Source organism: Phyllobates terribilis, unplaced genomic scaffold (genome assembly GCF_046119375.1).
Source record: "Phyllobates terribilis strain yellow unplaced genomic scaffold, ASM4611937v1 Scaffold_8__6_contigs__length_399053987, whole genome shotgun sequence".
Taxonomy (NCBI): domain Eukaryota; kingdom Metazoa; phylum Chordata; class Amphibia; order Anura; family Dendrobatidae; genus Phyllobates; species Phyllobates terribilis.
This window is the reverse complement of record NW_027362768.1, coordinates 371,396,633-371,416,656: the sequence shown is the minus strand read 5'-3', so window position 1 is coordinate 371,416,656 and position 20,024 is coordinate 371,396,633. Positions and strand designations below refer to the sequence as shown.

General features: G+C 51.4%; 1 protein-coding gene across 1 annotated transcript in view; it reads right to left on the bottom strand.

The window, feature by feature from the left end:
* Positions 1–3,997: 3,997 nt before the first annotated feature.
* The window catches only part of RUVBL1 (RuvB like AAA ATPase 1), an 83,072-nt gene continuing 67,045 nt past the window's right edge, over positions 3,998–20,024 (bottom strand). Inside the window, exons 2-11 of the mRNA XM_073642788.1 lie at positions 17,936–18,022; positions 17,238–17,370; positions 8,659–8,810; positions 8,145–8,234; positions 7,798–7,947; positions 6,988–7,051; positions 6,418–6,616; positions 6,227–6,329; positions 5,065–5,156; positions 3,998–4,381 (exon numbers count right to left, since the gene is read on the bottom strand). Coding sequence (XP_073498889.1) covers positions 4,222–4,381; positions 5,065–5,156; positions 6,227–6,329; positions 6,418–6,616; positions 6,988–7,051; positions 7,798–7,947; positions 8,145–8,234; positions 8,659–8,810; positions 17,238–17,370; positions 17,936–18,022 — 1,230 coding nt within the window. The 3' untranslated portion in view covers positions 3,998–4,221. The remainder of the gene's footprint in view (positions 4,382–5,064; positions 5,157–6,226; positions 6,330–6,417; positions 6,617–6,987; positions 7,052–7,797; positions 7,948–8,144; positions 8,235–8,658; positions 8,811–17,237; positions 17,371–17,935; positions 18,023–20,024) is intronic.

Here is a 20,024-nt window from a genome sequence, read left to right as displayed (position 1 = left end):
GCTCCACCCCACCCTCCCCTTCCCCTCCACCCCACCCTCCCTCGCCTTCCCCTCCACCCCACCCTCCCTCGCCTTCCCCTCCACCCCACCCTCCCTCGCCTCCGGCCTCCGCTCCACCCTCTCTCGCCTCTCTCTCTTCCGGCCTCCGCTCCACCCTCCCTCGCCTCTCTCTCCTCCGGCCTCCGCTCCACCCTCCCTCGCCTCTCTCTCCTCCGGCCTCCGCTCCACCCTCCCTCGCCTCTCTCTCCTCCGGCCTCCGCTCCACCCTCCCTCGCCTCTCTCCCCTCCGGCCTCCGCTCCACCCTCCCTCGCCTCTCTCCCCTCCGGCCTCCGCTCCACCCTCCCTCGCCTCTCTCCCCTCCGGCCTCCGCTCCACCCTCCCTCGCCTCTCTCCCCTCCGGCCTCCGCTCCACCCTCCCTCGCCTCTCTCCCCTCCGGCCTCCGCTCCACCCTCCCTCGCCTCCCACTCCACCCTCCCTCCCACCTTCGCTCCACCCTCCCTAGCCTCCGCCCCCCGCTGCTCCACTCTCCTTCCCCTCCCTCTCCTCTGGTCCCCGCCGCTCCACCCTCCCTCCCCTCCAGACCCCGCCACTCCACGCTCCTCCCTCCCTCTCCTCCGGCCACCGACACTCCACCCTCCCTCCCTCCCTTCTCCTCTGGCGGCCAGCACAGTTCCACCCCCCTCCCCTCCCCTCCGCTCCACCCTCCCTCCCTCCCTGCCAGCCAGCGCAGTTCCACCCTTCTCCCTCTCCTCTCCACCCTCCCTCTCCTCTGCCGGCCAGCGCAGTTCCACCCCCCTCCCTCTCCTCTGCCAGCCAGCGCAGTTCCACCCCCCCTCCCTCTCCTCTGCCGGCCAGCGCAGCTCCACTCCCCCTCCCTCTCCTCCGGCCCCCGCCGCTCCACCCTCCTTCCCCTCCCTTCCGGACCCCGCCACTCCACCCTCCCTCCATCTCCTCTCCACCCTCCCCTCTGGCCCCCGCCGCTCCACCCTCCTCCCTCTCCTCTGCCGACCAGCGCAGTTCCACCCCCCTCCCCCTCCTCTCCACCCTCGCTCTCCTCCGGCCCCCTCCGCTCCACCCTCGCTCTCCTCCGGCCCCCTCCGCTCCACCCTCGCTCTCCTCCGGCCCCCTCCGCTCCACCCTCGCTCTCCTCCGGCCCCCTCCGCTCCACCCTCGCTCTCCTCCGGCCCCCTCCGCTCCACCCTCGCTCTCCTCCGGCCCCCTCCGCTCCACCCTCGCTCTCCTCCGGCCCCCTCCGCTCCACCCTCCCTCTCCTCCGGCCCCCTCCGCTCCACCCTCCCTCTCCTCCGGCCCCCTCCGCTCCACCCTCCCTCTCCTCCGGCCCCCTCCGCTCCACCCTCCCTCTCCTCCGGCCCCCTCCGCTCCACCCTCCCTCTCCTCCGGCCCCCTCCGCTCCACCCTCCCTCTCCTCCGGCCCCCTCCGCTCCACCCTCCCTCTCCTCCGGCCCCCTCCGCTCCACCCTCCCTCTCCGCTCCACCCTCCCTCTCCTCCGGCCCCCTCCGCTCCACCCTCCCTCTCCTCCGGCCCCCTCCGCTCCACCCTCCCTCTCCTCCGGCCTCCCGCTCCCCCCTCCCTCTCCTCCGGCCTCCCGCTCCCCCCTCCCTCCCTCTCCTCCGGCCTCCCGCTCCCCCCTCCCTCCCTCTCCTCCGGCCTCCCGCTCCCCCCTCCCTCCCTCTCCTCCGGCCTCCCGCTCCCCCCTCCCTCCCTCTCCTCCGGCCTCCCGCTCCCCCCTCCCTCTCCTCCGGCCTCCCGCTCCCCCCTCCCTCTCCTCTGGCCTCCAGCTCCCCCCTCCCTCCCTCCCTCTCCTCCGGCCTCCCGCTCCCCCCTCCCTCCCTCCGGCCTCCCGCTCCCCCCTCCCTCCCTCTCCTCCGGCCTCCCGCTCCCCCCTCCCTCGCCCCCACCCTCCCGCCCGCTCACCCTCGCTAGCCTCCGCTCCACTCTCCTTCTCCTCCCTCTCCTCCGCTCCCTCTCCTCCGCTCCACTCTCCTTCCCCTCCCTCTCCTCCGGTCCCCGCCGCTCCACGCTCCTCCCTCCCTCTCCTCCGGCCCCCGCCGCTCCTCCCTCCCTCTCCTCCGGCCCCCGCCGCTCCACCCACCCTCCCTCTCCTCCGGCCTCGGCTCCACCCACCCTCCCCTCCCTCTCCTTCGGCCTCCGCCGCTCCTCCCTCCCTCTCCTCCGGCCCCCGCCGCTCCACCCACCCTCCCTCTCCTCCGGCCTCCGCTCCACCCACCCTCCCCTCCCTCCCTCTCCTCCGGCCTCCGCTCCACCCACCCTCGCCTCCCTCCCTCTCCTCCGGCCTCCGCTCCACCCACCCTCGCCTCTCTCTCCTCCGGCCTCCGCTCCACCCACCCTCGCCTCTCTCCCCTCCGGCCTCCGCTCCACCCACCCTCGCCTCTCTCTCCTCCGGCCTCCGCTCCACCCACCCTCGCCTCTCTCTCCTCCGGCCTCCGCTCCACCCACCCTCGCCTCCCTCTCCTCCGGCCTCCGCTCCACCCACCCTCGCCTCTCTCTCCTCCGGCCTCCGCTCCACCCACCCTCGCCTCCCTCTCCTCCGGCCTCCGCTCCACCCACCCTCGCCTCTCTCTCCTCCGGCCTCCGCTCCACCCACCCTCGCCTCTCTCTCCTCCGGCCTCCGCTCCACCCACCCTCGCCTCCCGCTCCCTCCGCTCCACCCTCCCCTCCCACTCCACCCTCCCTCCCTCTCCTCTGGCTGCCTCCGCTCCACCCTCCCTCCCTCTCTGCCAGCCTCCGCTCCACCCTCCCTCCCTCTCTGCCAGCCAGCACAGTTCCACCCTCCTCCCTCCCTCTCCTCTGCCGGCCAGCGCAGTTCTACCCTCCTCCCTCCCTCCCTCGCCTCTGCCGGCCAGCGCAGTTCCACCCCCCCTCCCTCTCCTCTGCCGGCCAGTGCAGTTCCACTCCCCTCCCTCTCCTCCGGCCCCCGCCGCTCCACGCTCCTTCCCCTCCCTTCCGGACCCCGCCACTCCACCCTCCTTCCCCCGCCGCTCCTCCCTCCCCTCTGCCGGCCAGCACAGTTCCACCCCCCTCCCACTCCTCTCCACCCTCCCTCGTCTCCAGCCCTCCCCTCCCTCTCCTCCGGCCCCCGCCGCTCCACCCTCCCTCTCCTCCGGCCCCCGCCGCTCCACCCTCTCTCCCCCTCCAGCCCCCGCCGCTCCACCCTCTCTCCCCTCCGGCCCCCGCCGCTCCACCCTCCTTCTCCTCCGGCCCCCGCCGCTCCACCCTCCTTCTCCTCCGGCCCCCGCCGCTCCACCCTCCTTCTCCTCCGGCCCCCGCCGCTCCACCCTCCTTCCCCTCCGACCTCCGCCGCTCCACCCTCCTTCCCCTCCCTCTCCACCCTCCTTCCCCCGCCGCTCCACCCTCAATCTCCTCCGGCCACCGCCGCTCCACCCTGCCTCCCTCCCTCAATCTCCTCCGGCCACCGCCGCTCCACCCTCCCTCCCTCAATCTCCTTCGGCCGCCGTTCCACCCTCCCTCCCTCAATCTCCTTCGGCCGCCGTTCCACCCTCCCTCCCTCCCTCCCTCAATCTCCTTCGGCCGCTCCACCCTCTCTCCCCTTCGGCCACCGCTGCTCCACCCTCCCTCTGGCGGCCAGCGCAGTTCCACCTCCCGCCCTCGCGCCACTCTACCCTTCTCCTCCATCTTAACATTTTCTTTTACTTCTCTGAAATTGCAGTTTCAGAATTTGTGTGTCTGCTGTAATTGTTGCTAGATTAGGTGTCACCCTGATAAGATGTAACTAATACGTCCTTTTCCGGCTTCCTGCACATAATGAATCGGGAGCTTCTTACCGGCCGGGGCGATTTGGTTGTAAAAACGTCACTGCGGAGATGGATTTGATAATTGCACCGGTGCCGGGGAATAAACTGAGAAGCGCGGCTCCCGCGCCCTCTCTCACCCGTTCTGTGTGGTCTATTTATCTCCACTGCTATTCCGAGTCAAAAAGTAAGGTGGGAAGGGGTTAAAGGTTTTTTTTGTTTTATGTTTCAATATAAAACATTTATAAATCACAAAATTAAATATGTGCAGTCTCCAGCCCCAACCCAAGGACAAGGGTGCAGGGACGGCCCCCCGAGGATCATCATCCTCCTCCTCATCGCTGGGAGATTTTCAGTTCAATAAGTCACAGATTGAAGGAGAAAAATAAAATAAAATAAGAATGATGTCAGGTTGTTTCTCGGCCGCTCACTTCATGTACTTCTCCTGCTGCTCGGCCAGGATCTTGGCAGAGGATTTCGCGTCGTAGAACAGTTCGTTGATTTCCTCCACGTGCTCTTTTTCGATGCCGTCTTTGCCGTTGATTTTGGCGAGGAGGTTGGCCGGGGTCAGCAGCTGCACCGAGTACCTGTCCGGGCAGAGACATGAAGCATCTGAGCAGTGGACAGTCACACGGGTAGGTCCTTTAAACTGACAATTCGGCGTTACCATTTTCACTGTCAAAGGGGCGTGACCCACAATCAGAGCCGACGGTATAGTGACAGACACCCCCCAAATGGTAACACAGGGAGGACAAATTTAGTCCTTTGCTAAACCAAATGGTGAACTTAGGCTTTAAAAACTTTCTTAAAGGGATTTCCCTTTAAGAAAAACTTGCAGTTTTTATAAAAAACAACAACAAAAAAACACCACACCTGTCTACTGGTTGTGTGCGGTACTGCACTTCAATTGAGGCAAACTGCAATACCAGACACATCCTGTATACGGGGGTGGCGCTAAAAGAAAGCAGTTCTGTTTTCCTAATCCACAATCCCTTAATCAGGTCTGAATTAGAGAAAACATATTGGATTTACAAAAGGTAAAAGGAGAAAGAAAAGAACAGCATTTCGGAGAGAACCAAGATGTTGCCTGGAAGTAAAGGATGACTTGGCGGCCTGAATGCCATCAGCTGTGGAGGGTGACGCACCTGGGCTGTTCAGATACCCGACAGCGGACATCGATCTACCCGAGCGGTGAGGTCCGGCGTGAACGTTACTCAGCTGCCCTCTCGGAGGTGAGAAGAGCGAGCGGCGGAGCCTCGGCATCATTTACCTTAATGTCGTCTTGGTGCCGATCTCTCCCAGGTGATTTAAGGCTTCCTCGCTGATGTTAATCCCCTCGGTCTGAGCGCGGATCTTTATAATCTGAATCAAGTAACAAGAGGTCAAATTAGACAGCACGTCGGGGGCTGTTCACACGTGTCGGTATTTCCCAATAATTTAGACCTGCTGCAGGAACCAAACTGACATTGACGGACCCCCACTCATTTCAGTCACTGCTTTAATGGCAAACAATTTCTAAACAGAAACCCCCCCAGAAGTGTGAACAGGGGACTTCGTAGAGTCACTTTTTGGCTGGCTCGTCTCTAAGCAGCATGTACTGTGTCACGTATGCCTGGGGTCACAAATTGCCCCCAATGGAGAATGCTCGAAGACCGGGACGAAATGGCATTTTTTTTTTTGCTGCGGACCACCAGTGAAATCGCTGCAAAAAACAAACAAACAAAAAAAACGCTGCAATTTCACCGCTTGGGTCACAACACGCAGCGACATCCACAGCAGAAATTGACAAAATTTGCAGCTTATGGAGATTACATTTAAGGTGAAATCATAGATAAAGTTTTTAATTGACTAGACATTTTAATAAAAAATCAAAGCTGTGGGGTCTTGTGCGCGCTTCCTAATACAGTAAGGCGGTGCGGCGGCCGTGCACATACTAGGTGTGCGCTGGCACCCCCGCGCCCAGGAGCCGCACTCTCGGCTGAGTGATAAGGGGGAGACTTGGGATAATGGTATTGTGTCTCGCACTGCCGAGATAGCAAGTCTCATATAATACAGGTATTTTTCACTTTGGCAGCTCTGTACACAAGATAGCAGGAGGCGCCTGCCCAAATTAAAATTGGGAAAGCAGACGGTGTGCGAGCGCCCTGGAAACCCGGCATTTATTCACCGTTTCTGCATTCATTTACTGAAAAGTGGAGTTCTTGTCTGGAGAAATGCAGAAAACCTCCTGCATATGTAGGGACACAGAAGTGATCCAGGGACCTGTGAGGAAGGAGAGGACTTCGCTGTCCCCGCCGATATCCTACAGGTGCTGCTGGAGAGATAATAAGGATGAATAAGTGCGTATGGACTCCATGCAAATTTCTGCAGCTGCCCTATTGTAGAAACCCTACACAAGCTGTGACCCTACAAGCGGCGTCCGTCCATCTCACCTGCTTCATTTCCTGAGGTGTGTAGAGCATGGTGCGGATAATCATCACTCTGTCCAGCAGATCCAGGGGGATGCCATGGGGGGAGACCACGTCTTCGGTGCCCCTGCGATCATAGTATTAGACATAGTAAAGTCTTTACACTGCAAACAGGACGATTTATGTCCTATACGAGTGTCAGGAGCGTTCGGTACCTAATCACGCAGTTGCCTCGGTTAGTAGCAAAGATGACAATGGGGGCGAGGGACGATTCCAGCGCTCGGTGAAGATACGTGAAACATTCGATGTCCAGCATGTGAACTTCGTCAATGAACAGGACTCCGGGCACCAACTCCGCAATGCCCTGGTCGATGTATTTATTCACCACTTTGTTGATTTCACCTCTCAGTTTATCTGGGGAAAAAAAGAAAATGTTATATCCTTCCGCTGCCAAACAGATCTACAAGTTTACCAGGGCTGTGGAGTCGGTAAGCCAAACCTCCGACTCCTCAATTTCCACGACTCCGACTCCCTCATACACGGCTCATGTGTAAGTGATCAATTTACTGTAGCACAGATTCATCTCAGCTAAAAGTCCAGACCCTGAGATCAGGAATAGGACAGACATTTATAGGACATTTCATAACTTTCCCAAATTATTATGAAAAAATATTCCCCACAAACTGCATTGAACTACTGTACCCAATTTATTATATATTTTAGGGGGTCCATTTTATACCGACTCCACAGCCCTGAAGTTTATCCCAAATTCTGAGGACATGTACCCGTGATTTCGGTTTTCTTCGGCTTCATCAGTTGACCCATCATGGACAGAATGTCTTGTCCTCCCTTTAAAGGAATAATAGAAAATATGAGCATAAAGATCCAGTGACCTGACTGATCGGCAGCTGATACAGATCCATACTTTGCTTTTAATGACAATTTACTAAGAAAGTGCAATTTAGTCGACAGGTTTGCTTAAAAAAAAAGTTTAGTGGTGCAACCAACACGGGACGGTTTCGCTACTGATTGTCTGCAGGAGAAAATCCAGAAAATAACGGTACGGATGAAGCTGCAGACTGCCGTCACCTTCAGCCTTTGCACTGCATGTAAAATTTACATTTCGGGTCAATTTATGCAACATCATCCTCGATGCTTGTTCTGTGGAGGAAAAGTTCTGTGTGAACCTACCCTTAAAAGGGCCATCGAACGTGGTCAGAGCTTCTAAAGTGATCAAATGACCTGCTGACACTATTGAAAAAGGTTTCTGGAGATTAATTGACTTTTTTTTTTTTTTTAGTAAATGCACCGAAGAATACTACAGGTAAAGTCTGAAGTGGCTGATAACAGTGAACAACAGATCACATTTACCTGCACAGCAAGCCTCGATAAACTACACCCTTAGTTTAAGGATTTTTGATCGGTCTCCACCTCTGGGTGTTTTGGATATATTTGTAATTATGCAATTTATTCCTCCATGAACTTAAACTTTACAGCAGCCCCGACCTATCACATTTACAAAATAATCCCCCAAGAAATAAATTATTTCCACGACTCCTCATCTGCACCGCCCGTCTCTCGCATCCTTAACTAACCTGAGGTCTGGCGTTGGCGACATCCAGATCGTGCAACGTGACGTCCTGAATCACTTCTTTCTTCTTGTGGACGTCGCCTTTTGGTAACGGCACGTACTCCTCCGCTTCAAGGTCGAATTCGGTGGCGTAGGTGTCGCACCTGCCCTGTCTCTGTACAGTGGGGTGGGACAGGATCAAAGTTAGTGAGAGGGAAGCAGGTGCGCAGCCAGGGCGGCTGCCAAATCCCTGCCTGACAGGCTGCTGACAGCCAAGGGGGCTCGCAGCCCACTGACTTCTGCTGAAAGCATTAAAACACAAAAGGGAATTTATTGAGATTTATATGAGAAGTTCCACCCTGCAGGACTCACCTTTACTGCGCCGCTGTTTGCTTCGATGTAGATGACGTCCCCGACTTCCACCCGCTCCTTCTGCAAACTCTCGTAGATGCTGGGATCCAACTACAGAGGAGAAAGCGAGCACAGAGGTGTAGTATTGGCACAAAGCCGTTCGCTCCCATCAGGACCATTTCTGGCTGAGATAGAGATACCCGCCTATATGCGGCGACCATAGGTGACCAGGATTATGGAAACAGGAAGGAAAGTGGGCGAGCAACTGCTATAAAGAGCGGGCGCCATAAAGAGCAGGCGCCATAAAGAGCAGGCACGCATTACAGAAAGAAAAACAGAATAAGAAAGGAGATAGTTATGGAGACAAAGACATAAGACCGCACCATTTACGCATCTTCTCCAGACGTGGCACAGAGAGTTTGTTACTTAGGGCCGTCGTTTATACACAGATGATCCCACCGCAGCCAGGAATACCCGTCAGGAAATAAAAACCCGTCAGGAAATAAAAACCCGTCAGGAAATAAAAACAACGCACCTTTAACTGTTTGGTGCCTTTGGCGGTTTTTAGGCCTATAATAACGTGGCTGATCGTTTTGCCGTAGCCGCCCATTGGATTCTCGGTCTCGCACGGGGTTAACTCCGTCACTTCTCCTTCATACACTTCCTTCGTTTCACGGATTCTAAGACCTGCAGCAAAAAAAAAAAAAAACATTGACATATTTAATTCTGAATAAAAAAGTGAAGCTGCAATGTAAAGTATTGGGGAAATTCTGCAATAGCCTGTGCCTGGTGGTCAGTTTATGACAACCTTAGACACCATCAGACAATGGCCATTGCACCTCCACACATCAGATCTGTAGGACGGCCCAAAGCTTACACCCGAGGCATTCATGAAGTTATATATTCCCATCTTTACGCCCTAATCTGAACGCTGTCTTACTGGATGAGTTTAGACAAAGCCGATAACGAGTTTTCCACAGAACAGTGCTGAGTTACGACGGCTGTAAAATGTCTGCGGCTGAATGAGATCGCGGCCGCCTCCAGCAGACAACGCGTGAAAGACGCCTAAATCACTGGCAAAAACGCTTTTCTGTTGCCCTTGTAGAAAAGAAAATATCACTCCTATTCCAGGGAGAGTAATAATCCAGGCATGAAGCAGATTTGTTCAACATTAGGAAAGACAGGAACTCCCCGCCGCACCGCAGCGTTATTCACTGCCATTATACATCGTGCAGGGCACGGTCCAACGAGGAAACCGCCAGCGAGATCAGAAAAAGCCCCAATAATGAAGATCAGCAATAATGGCCGGTCATAAGGGGAAACCGCGAGGAAAAGGAGACAGGAGAGAAGCGACGGATACAAGGAAAACATTGCTCTTTCGCTCACCCGCAATCTTTCGAGAGAGCGAGCAAGAGATCAATGGTGACCGGTATGGTGAGTAAGAGCGCATGCACGAGAGAGCGAGCAAGAGCCCTGTATGGTGAGCAAGAGCGCATGCACGAGAGAGCGAGCAAGAGCCCTGTATGGTGAGCAAGAGATCATGCACGAGAGAGCGAGCAAGAGACCTGTATGGTGAGCAAGAGCGCATGCACGAGAGAGCGAGCAAGAGCCCTGTATGGTGAGCAAGAGCGCATGCACGAGAGAGCGAGCAAGAGCCCTGTATGGTGAGCAAGAGCGCATGCACGAGAGAGCGAGCAAGAGCCCTGTATGGTGAGCAAGAGCGCATGCACGAGAGAGCGAGCAAGAGCCCTGTATGGTGAGCAAGAGCGCGTGCACGAGAGAGCGAGCAAGAGACCTGCATGGTGAGCAAGAGCGCATGCACGAGAGAGCGAGCAATAGACCTGTATGGTGAGCAAGAGCGCATGCACGAGAGAGCGAGCAAGAGCGCATGCACGAGAGAGCGAGCAAGAGACCTGTATGGTGAGTAAGAGCGCATGCATGAGAGAGCGAGCAAGAGACCTGTATGGTGAGCAAGAGCGCATGCACGAGACAGCGAGCAAGAGACCTGTATGGTGAGTAAGAGCGCATGCATGAGAGAGCGAGCAAGAGACCTGTATGGTGAGCAAGAGCGCGTGCACGAGAGAGCGAGCAAGAGACCTGTATGGTGAGCAAGAGCGCGTGCACGAGACAGCGAGCAAGAGACCTGTATGGTGAGCAAGAGCACATGCACGAGAGAGCTAGCAAGAGACCTGTATGGGGAGCAAGAGCGCATGCACGAGAGAGCGAGCAAGAGACCTGTATGGGGAGCAAGAGCGCATGCACGAGAGAGCGAGCAAGAGACCTGTATGGTGAGCAAGAGCGCATGCACGAGAGATCTAGCAAGAGACCTGTATGGGGAGCAAGAGCGCATGCATGAGAGAGAGAGCAAGAGACCTGTATGGTGAGCAAGAGCGCATGCACGAGAGAGCGAGCAAGAGCACATGCATGAGAGAGCGAGCAAGAGACCTGTATGGTGAGCAAGAGCGCGTGCACGAGAGAGCGAGCAAGAGACCTGTATGGTGAGCAAGAGCGCATGCACGAGAGGGCGAGCAAGAGACCTGTATGGTGAGCAAGAGCGCGTGCACGAGAGAGCGAGCAAGAGACCTGTATGGTGAGCAAGAGCGCGTGCACGAGAGAGCGAGCAAGAGACCTGTATGGTGAGCAAGAGCACATGCACGAGAGAGCTAGCAAGAGACCTGTATGGGGAGCAAGAGCGCATGCACGAGAGAGCGAGCAAGAGACCTGTATGGGGAGCAAGAGCGCATGCACGAGAGATCTAGCAAGAGACCTGTATGGGGAGCAAGAGCGCATGCATGAGAGAGCGAGCAAGAGACCTGTATGGTGAGCAAGAGCGCATGCACGAGAGAGCGAGCAAGAGCGCATGCATGAGAGAGCGAGCAAGAGACCTGTATGGTGAGCAAGAGCGCATGCACGAGAGAGCGAGCAAGAGACCTGTATGGTGAGCAAGAGCGCATGCACGAGAGGGCGAGCAAGAGACCTGTATGGTGAGCAAGAGCACATGCACGAGAGAGCGAGCAAGAGACCTGTATGGTGAGCAAGAGCGCGTGCACGAGAGAGCGAGAGTGAATGATTTTTGGCTCGTTCTCATTTGTGCGCTCTTCCTCACCATACACATCACCATTAATCTCTCGCTCACCCTCTGGCTCACTCTCACTCTATGGTGATGTGTATGGAGAGCGAGCCAGAAAGGGATGGGTAACCAAAAAGCGCAAGAGTCAGGGGGAGGGGGCAACCAAAACGTGCAAGAGCCAGGGGGCAACCAAAAAGCGTGAAAGCTGGGGGGTTGGGCTGGGGCAACCAGAGAGCACACAATCCAGAGAGGGGAGGGGGCAACCAAAAAGTGCAAGAGCCAGGGGGGTGCAAACCAAAGAGCGTGCGAGCCAGAGGTGGGCGGGCGAACCAAAGAGCGTGCGAGCCAGAGGTGGGCGGGCGAACCAACCAGAGAACAGGCGATCCAGAGGGAGGGGAGCAACCAAAGAGCGCGCGAGCTAGAAGGGGTGGTAGCCAAAAAGTGCCGGGGGGGGGGGGGGGGGGTGCACAAACCAAAGTGCGTATGAGCCAGAGGGGGGGTGGGGAGGGCAAAAAAAACAGCGTAGGAGCCAAAGGGCATAAGAGCGAGCGTTATAAAAAGACAATGAAAAGGAGATAGTAATGAGAGAGATGCAAGATAGACTGCCTTATGATCACTGTTCACACTTGTGCCCCTCTCCACAGACTGTATACATCGGACGCAGTCTCTATAGTCTTTGCTTTGATAAGAGCCATTCACATGATGGAGCAGGACTCCATGGGTGTGCGGCGGTGTAACGGAGAGCGCTGTAGTGTTTCGATACGTCCTGGTGTCATTGTTGGTATTATGCAATCCGCTGTAATCCCAATATTTTTGTGGAGACCTGTGGACAATGCCGGGGCCACCACGATGCTCCGCTCACGTCTACGCCGGGCCTTTGTGGAGTCGAGCAGTAGAAAGATCTGCAATTAAAGACCTTACAGATTGTGAAGGTGCTGCCGGAATTAGACATTTAATTTTATGCCGGGAGAAAGAATCCTATTAGGATCTCGCTCCTAATCCCAATCCATGTATGAAATTGAAAGTTGCACAATGCGGCCCCCTCCTCGCTCTTTCAGTAAATCCAATATTTGTTTAGAAGCTTCCCGTGTGCTGACATTTAAAGAATGTTCCCCGGTAACAAAAGCCTCGGCTGTTAGCCATGATTTACCTCTCAGACGGTTATCTGGGGGGGAATGACAACAGGGATGACACAGGTTTCATCTGTTGGTTCAAATTTCCAAATCCCTGACAGGCAACTTCATCACATCAAGGAAATATTGCAGACGCTTCTCCTTTCAGCTCTGCTCCTGAGCCGCCGGCTCCCGCGCTCCCGCCCTCGCTGCCCCTGACTTGACAGGAATTTAAGACTAGATAATGTTGACTGTCCCCTTTCTTTGCAAAAAAATAAATAAAATAATATATATATATTAAAAAAAAAAAAAAAAAAAATCAATAGAAAGGTCAAGCTTTACTTGGCTCTGGGATTAAAGGAAGGAGATTTGTTTCCTAAGCTGCTCCTGGGCTCCCATCACCCGTGATCTCATTAATAGAGGGGTCTGGGGATCTGATCCGAGGGAAAGGTCCTCTTTCCCACCTCATTACCCTTCTTTGTGCAGGAATTTTAAAAAAATAAAAAAAAGACAAAATCTGAAATCCATCCACAGCTGTTAACCAGTTAAATGCCGCTGTCAATGACTGACAGCAGCATGTAACACGCACTAGCCGAAAGCGTGTCACACATCCCACCCATCGGCGATCCTTTCACATGGCGACATAAGCATTTTTTTATACAAAAAGTTGCATTTTTTTCACCACATAAATAAAAAGGAACCTATACACGTTTGGTATCTGCGTACTCGTTCTGAGCTGGGGAACAATATTGCCAGATCAGTTTTAGCATTTGATGAACGCGATAAATACCCCAAAAAACAAATTGTGGAATTGCATTTTACAATTTCATTGCACTTGGGAATTTTCCCACATTTTCCGGTACATGATATGGTAAAACCAATGGTGTCATTCAAAAGTACAACTGGTCCTACAAAAAAACAAGCCCTTATACGTCAAGACTGATATAAAAATAAAAAAAGTTATGGCTCTGGGAAGAAGGGGAGGAAAAAACGAAAGTGCAAAAAATGGAAAATTGCAAGGTGATGAAGGGGTTAAAATAGACATTTTTAAAGAGAAACTAACCAGTTTAAGATGTCTGACAGTTTTGGTCCAAATACAGACTGCGATGTCCATACCGGCTACTGGTCTCCGGACCCAGTCTAGTCTAATTATATTACTTATATTTATTTTAGTAAAGCTGACAGTTTATAACAAGGGCACGCGTTCTCTTGAAATTACTTTCATCCATACACCCCCCCCCCCCCAAAAAAAAATATATATATATATATTTCTGCCCCTTTAACTCTTTCACCCTCAGCTCATTTTGACCTTCTTGACAAACCCACTTTTTTTTGCAACTCTGACCACCGTCACTTTATGTAGCAATAACTCAAACGCTTCAATGGATCCCAGTGATTCTGAGATTGTTCTTTCGTGACGCATTGCACTTTATGTTGGTGGTAAATTTAGGTTGAATTTTTTTGCGTTTGTGAAAATATCGGAATTTCGGAGAAAAATGTTGAAAATGTAGCAATTATAAAAACTTAATTCTTATGCCCTTTAATCAGAGAGTTATGTCACACAAAATAGTTAACAAATAACCGTTCCCACATTTTTTACTTTTCATCAGCATTTTTTTTTAGACTTTTTTTTGTTTGTTAGGAAGCTAGAAGGGTTAAAAGTTGACTAATGACTTCTAATTTTTCCAACAAAATTTACAACGCTTTTTTTTTTAGCATTTTCCTAATTTTTTTTTTTTTTTAGGGATTACGTCACATTTGAAGTGACTTTGAGAGACCCGTATGTCAGAAAATACCCAAAAGTGACACCATTCTAAAAACTGCACCTCTAAAAGGAGCTCAAAGCCACATTCAAGAAGTTGATTAATCCATTAGGTGCTTCCCAGCAATTAAAGCAATAAAAATTAAAATTATACTCACAGAAATGTTACTTTAGCCCCAATTTTTTTTTCATTAGAACAAGAGTAGCAGGAGAAAATGGACACCAAAATTTGTTTCTAATTTCTCCTGAATATGCAGACACCCCATATGTGGGGGAAAACTACTGTTTGGGCGCACGGCAGGGCTCGGAAGGGACGATTGACTTTTAGAGCACAAAAATGACTGGAATCGTTTGCGGATACTTTGTCGCGTTTGATGTGACTAAATGGTAGAAAACCCCCCCCCACAAGTGACCCCATTTTGGAAAAATTCACCTCTCAAGGAACTTAATTAGAAGTGACTTATCTTGAACCCACAGGTGCTTCACTGAATTTTATAACATACAGCCATGAAAAAAAAAAAAAAAAATCTACATTTTTTCAACAAAAATGAGTACTTTGGCACCATTTTTTTTTATTTTCACAAGGGTAACAGTAGAAATTGCACAACAAATTATACAGTCCATTTTCTCCTGAGTAAAACTATACCCCATATGTGGTGGAAAACTACTGTTTGGGTTCACGGCAGGGCTCGGAAGAAAAGCCATTTTGGCTGGAATAGTTTGCAGATGCCATGTCCCATTTAAAGAGCTCCTGACATGGCAAAACAGCAGAAACTCCCACAAGTGACCCCATTTTGCAAACTACACCTCTTGAGGAATTCATCTAGGGGTGTAGTGAGTATTTTTAACCCTCAGGCAATTCACAGAATTGCATAACTTTGGGCTCAGGAGGGAAGGAGCTCCAAATCAGAGGGCAGATTTGGCTGTTATGGTTTGCGGGTACCATGTCAAATTGGCAGAGCCCCTGAGATGCCAGAACAGCAGAACCCCCCATAAGGGATGTCATTTTACAGACTACACCTCTCAATGAATTCATCTATGGGGTGCAGTGATCATATTGACACCACAGGTGGGTCACAGAATTTTATACCATTGGGTAGCGAAGAAAAAATAATTAAATTTTTACCATAAAAAAAAAAAATAGTTTTAGCCCCAGATTTTACATTTTCATACTGGGAAATTGAGAAAAAAAACAGCACCAAAATTTGTCCCACAACTTCTGCGGAATATAGAAATACCCCATATGTGGCTGAACAGTACTTAGCCACACGGCGAGACTCGGGAGGGACGGAGAGCTATGTGACTCCTGGAGAAAAAATTATCACAGAATAGTTTATGGGCTCCATATACATAGACCCTAAGTGCCAGAAGAGCAGAATACCCCTCAAGTGACCCCACTTATATTGGGGTTTCCATCTAATTCTCCGAGTGACGCGATTCAGATGAAACCCCCAAGGGATCCATTCACTATAATGAGGCAGCAGAGTTACTCTGGACTCTGTTCAGGATCACAGGTCAGATGGCATCCACAGTGTCTACATCTGCCTCATTACAGGGAATCTTCTGCCAGAGATTCTGTGTGAATCACGTATTTCAGAGATTTAGACAAAAAACCCAGTGTAAGCGCTCAGTGCAGAGCGCAGGATGAATGTGAGCTGAGCCTTACTGCGATCTTTGGGAGGCAGAATGAACAAATCAGCAGCAGGTGAAGAATTGGTTTTGTTTTTTTTATGCTGTTCCTTGTGCGGTATAAGTGATTAGACGACTTTATTCTTCGGGTTGGTGCGATTACAACGATACCAGATTTATACCGGGATTTTATGCTTGGCAACTGTCACACACTAAAAGATGCTCTTTTGGTAAAAAAAAAAAAAAAAACAACAAATTTTTGCATTGCAATATTTTGAGAGCTATAATTTTTCCATATTTCGGCTGACAGTCATGTGAGGGCCTGTTTTTTTGAAGGATGATTTGACATTTTTAATGGTACCATTTTCAGCACGTGACATTTTTTGACCGCTTTCAATTCAGATTTTTGGGAGGCAGAATAAACAAAAAACAGCAATTCAGGATCTTTTGTTAATGCCGTTCTGGATTTGGTAAAATTGATAAGGCAGCTTTATTCACCGGGGCAGTATGATTACAGCGATACCATATTTATATAATTTTTTTACGTTTTGATGATTTTACACACAAAAAAAAATATTTTTGCATCGCTTTATTCTGAGAGCTATAACTTTTTTATTTTTCTGCTGATGGAGCTGTATGGCGGCTTGTTTTTGGGGGACGAGATGACGTTTTCAGCGGTACCATCCTTATTTACATTCGTCTTTTTGATCGCGTTTTATTCCACTTCTTGTTTGGAGGTATGATGATAAAGCACCGTTTTTTTGCCTCTCTTTTTTTTACGGTGTTCACTAGTAGGACAATTTTATAAATCGGTCATTCCAGATGTATCGATACCATAAGTCTACTTTTTTGTTGTTTATTTCTACATAAAACATACTTTTGGTTTAATATTTTTTTTTATTACTCCCGGTATGGGACTTCAACTTTTATTTCTCTGATGGCTGGTCTCACACATTGCAATGCATGAGAACTGTCCGTTTTACACTGGCACATTGCCTGTTAGACCCTGCTGCTGACTGAGTCTTACAGGCCACAGTAGTTGTCAGACCTCGGAGGGCATCATTTCACCTCCGGCTGCCATGATAACCCTTGGCTCACCCCATGATCACATCGCGGGGGATCCCTGAGGGGTGAGAGAAGGAGCCAACTCCCTCTCAGAAACTTCTTAATGTCGCGATCACTATTGATCACAGAATCTAGAAAGTAACACAGGGTTAACATCATCGGGACCTGAGCCAATCAGGTCCTGATTAGGTTACCGGTCAGAGCTATCGCTCTGTCCAAGAATCCCAGGGCTTGCAGGACTCTGGGGGTCCCAAGCACTGCAAGACCACTGACCGTAGAGAAACGTCGGCGCGGCACAAAGACCAAGTGCCAACGTTTAGCTACGGTTGATGGTCATGAAGGGGTTAACATTACTTGCACTAATTTGCAGATACAGCAGGCGGAGGGTGGAGATTTCTGGGACAGTGGACGCCCCCCCCAGCAGGGACAGTGACACATCTGATGCTTCTGGGTAGGAATAAGCATCGGACACTTACCAATTGCTCGTCGGAAATTCTCCATTAACACTTCAGTCTTCTTGATCTCGGTGGAATAGACTTCGCTCCCGACCATGGGACAGAAAGGAACTTTACTGCCCAACTCCTGAGCGATGGCGAGAGCTAAAGCCGTCTGTAAAGACAGTAAGGAGGCTGTCACTTTACATAAAGTGGGTAGGGGGATTACTAACTACAGAAGGGCTGATCACTGGGACCCCCAGCGATCCTGAGAACAGGGGGTCCGCCACGCCTCGTCTGAAGGAGCAGTGGTGCACACACTCGATAAGTCTCAGACAATAAATGTAGCAGAGACCGAACACATGCATCGCTGCTAAATTCAATCGAAGCAATGCAGACCCCCTGTTTGTGGGTAGCCTGGGGGTTCTAGTGATCAGACCTACAGCAAACAATCTACCCCATTAAAAGGAAGACTCCTACTAACAAAAGTTAGTAACTCATACCCACTGGTCACGTTATGGGAGTAGCAACCAGTCCTGTATCCAATAAGCCTGATAAAGGAGGATGCATCGTTCTATCCCAAAGTACTGAATTCTTGTACTAAGGGTGAAGGGAGGAAGGTTTTGGCAGACGGGGGCACGTGGGGGGCTCTGCCAGCTGCCGCACGGGTCGGGAACATTCTGATTTTCACGCTTCACATTCTCCATGGCTAAATAGGAAGCAGGTGAAATCCACATTACCTTGCCAGTCCCAGGAGGTCCGGCCAGCAGCACGGCTCTGCCAGCCATTTTCTTGCTTTTAATCAACTCTACTATAACACCGCATGCCTGCAAATTACATAGAAAAAAAAAAATGGGATGATATATATACACTGACAGACAAGAAAACGTTGACTAAAAATGGAAACATTTCGAAAAGTCTGACAAAACAAATGGCACAGAATTTATCCACCTGCCAAACCCCATCATATAGCGGCCTCTGCCCATTTCCAATACAAATCAAACCTGGTTCATTATTCTAAATTACTATATAAATTTGAGACAGGAAAAAAAAAAAATATCTTTGTTCTCTATTAGCCAGTAGATAGAAAAATATTAAGATTTGAGATTCTACATCAACTAAGGAATGTGCTCCTCAGACCTGTGGGGTCATCACAATGATGGACCAGACCCCAATCACAGGACAGTAAAGCTTTCACACTCCTTATCTATGAACTGCTCCACTATTTACAGCCACAACTTTCTCCCCCCTCCCATACTCCTAGTTCTGCATCATGTCACCTGTCTCATCTATTGCATTATTCTTGTACCCTGCTGTGTATAAATATGTGACTCTTCAGATTTTGTGTTATACTATGCCTGATGAAGAGGCCTGAGTAGTCTTGAAAGCTTGCAACTTGTTACCTTTTTAATGGCTCACTGAAAAGATGGTATCAACCACTGAGGACTCTCAAATCTTAATATTTTTCTATAATTTGAAAGAATGGGAGCCGAGATGCAGTACCCGAGAACGGCCACCACACATGGTGGGGGGGTAGGGTTTTCGTCTGTGCTGTGGCCCCTCTGTTTGTACGAGCCTCCTTTTTCTAAAGTTCACGCTAGCGCCAGCTTTGCCGCAGGTGGCGCTTGCGCACATTCATCTCTCAGCAAAATGGCGCCGGTAGCGACGCAGGCATAAATGGACATCCGATGGTGGCGCGTGAGCAGACTGAGGTCTCGGCTCATCATTGAGCAGAGGTCTGAATCTGCACATGCGCCACCACCAACGCTATTTTGTTGAAGACTGCCCGCAGCAAGGGCAGCGCTAGCGGAAACTTTAAAAAACGGGAGGCCAAGCCGAAGTGAACTCAACAAAAATATCAGGTTCAATGGGAAAAAGTAAAAGTCTAAAGCAATTCCACAAGAATCTAGATCCAAACAACACAGAGAAAAAAAAAGTCTGTACAGGGAGAATAATTCACACAAAATCCTATTTCCAGACTTTATTATTGTAATCAACCCAAATTGATTTGTTGGATGTGAGACCCTCGGAGCGATGGCGCGCCCTGCCCCCCAGTAGATTTACACGCAGTGATGAGAATATGGTACAACTGTGTGCCGAGCGAGGACGGAGCGAGCCTGCGCCGCTTTGATCCTGAGTCTATAAATAAAAGCAGCAATCACGGGTTCACGGCACGTTTTCTGCCGCCATCAGATAATCTCCCCGCTCAGCCGGCGCGGATGAGACTCGTCAGAGGACTTTCCAAGTTGCGCGCTGCTTCACTGCCAGTGGTCGCGCACAGCTGAAAAACGGCCCATGAAATGAAAACCAGGCCGACAACAAGCCCGGCTCAGCAAGAAGAGGAAAATCCATCCGATCCGCCGAGAAAAACATCACAAATCAACGTGGTCAATGATTGAAGAGTTTACGATGTGCGATCCAGGGGGCCGACAGTGAAATGTGCGACCGCGGGGCCGTGTGGGGCGCGGTGCGGCTCCATCCAAGGCTTTACTGGGCTGAAGGTTTCAGACCTTGTACTCATCTATTAGTTGTAATGCAAAACCGCATTGGGGGAAATCGATTCGCTCATCTCCATCACGACTGGCACGGATCAGACCCCCGGACCCCTATCCTAAAATGTCAGTGCAGGGAACCCACATAAATGAAGAAGATTCTCCTAAATATTGGCAGTGGCCATTGCGTCCCCACCGACACTTAATGAGAGAACTGAGTATCTGCAGTCATCCATAGAGGGAGCGGTTACTCCAGCACCTGAGAATGAAGGGTTAACAATGCTGGGGGGATTCAGCACGGCAGCCCCTTCACCGTCTTCCCCTGGATAAACGCTGT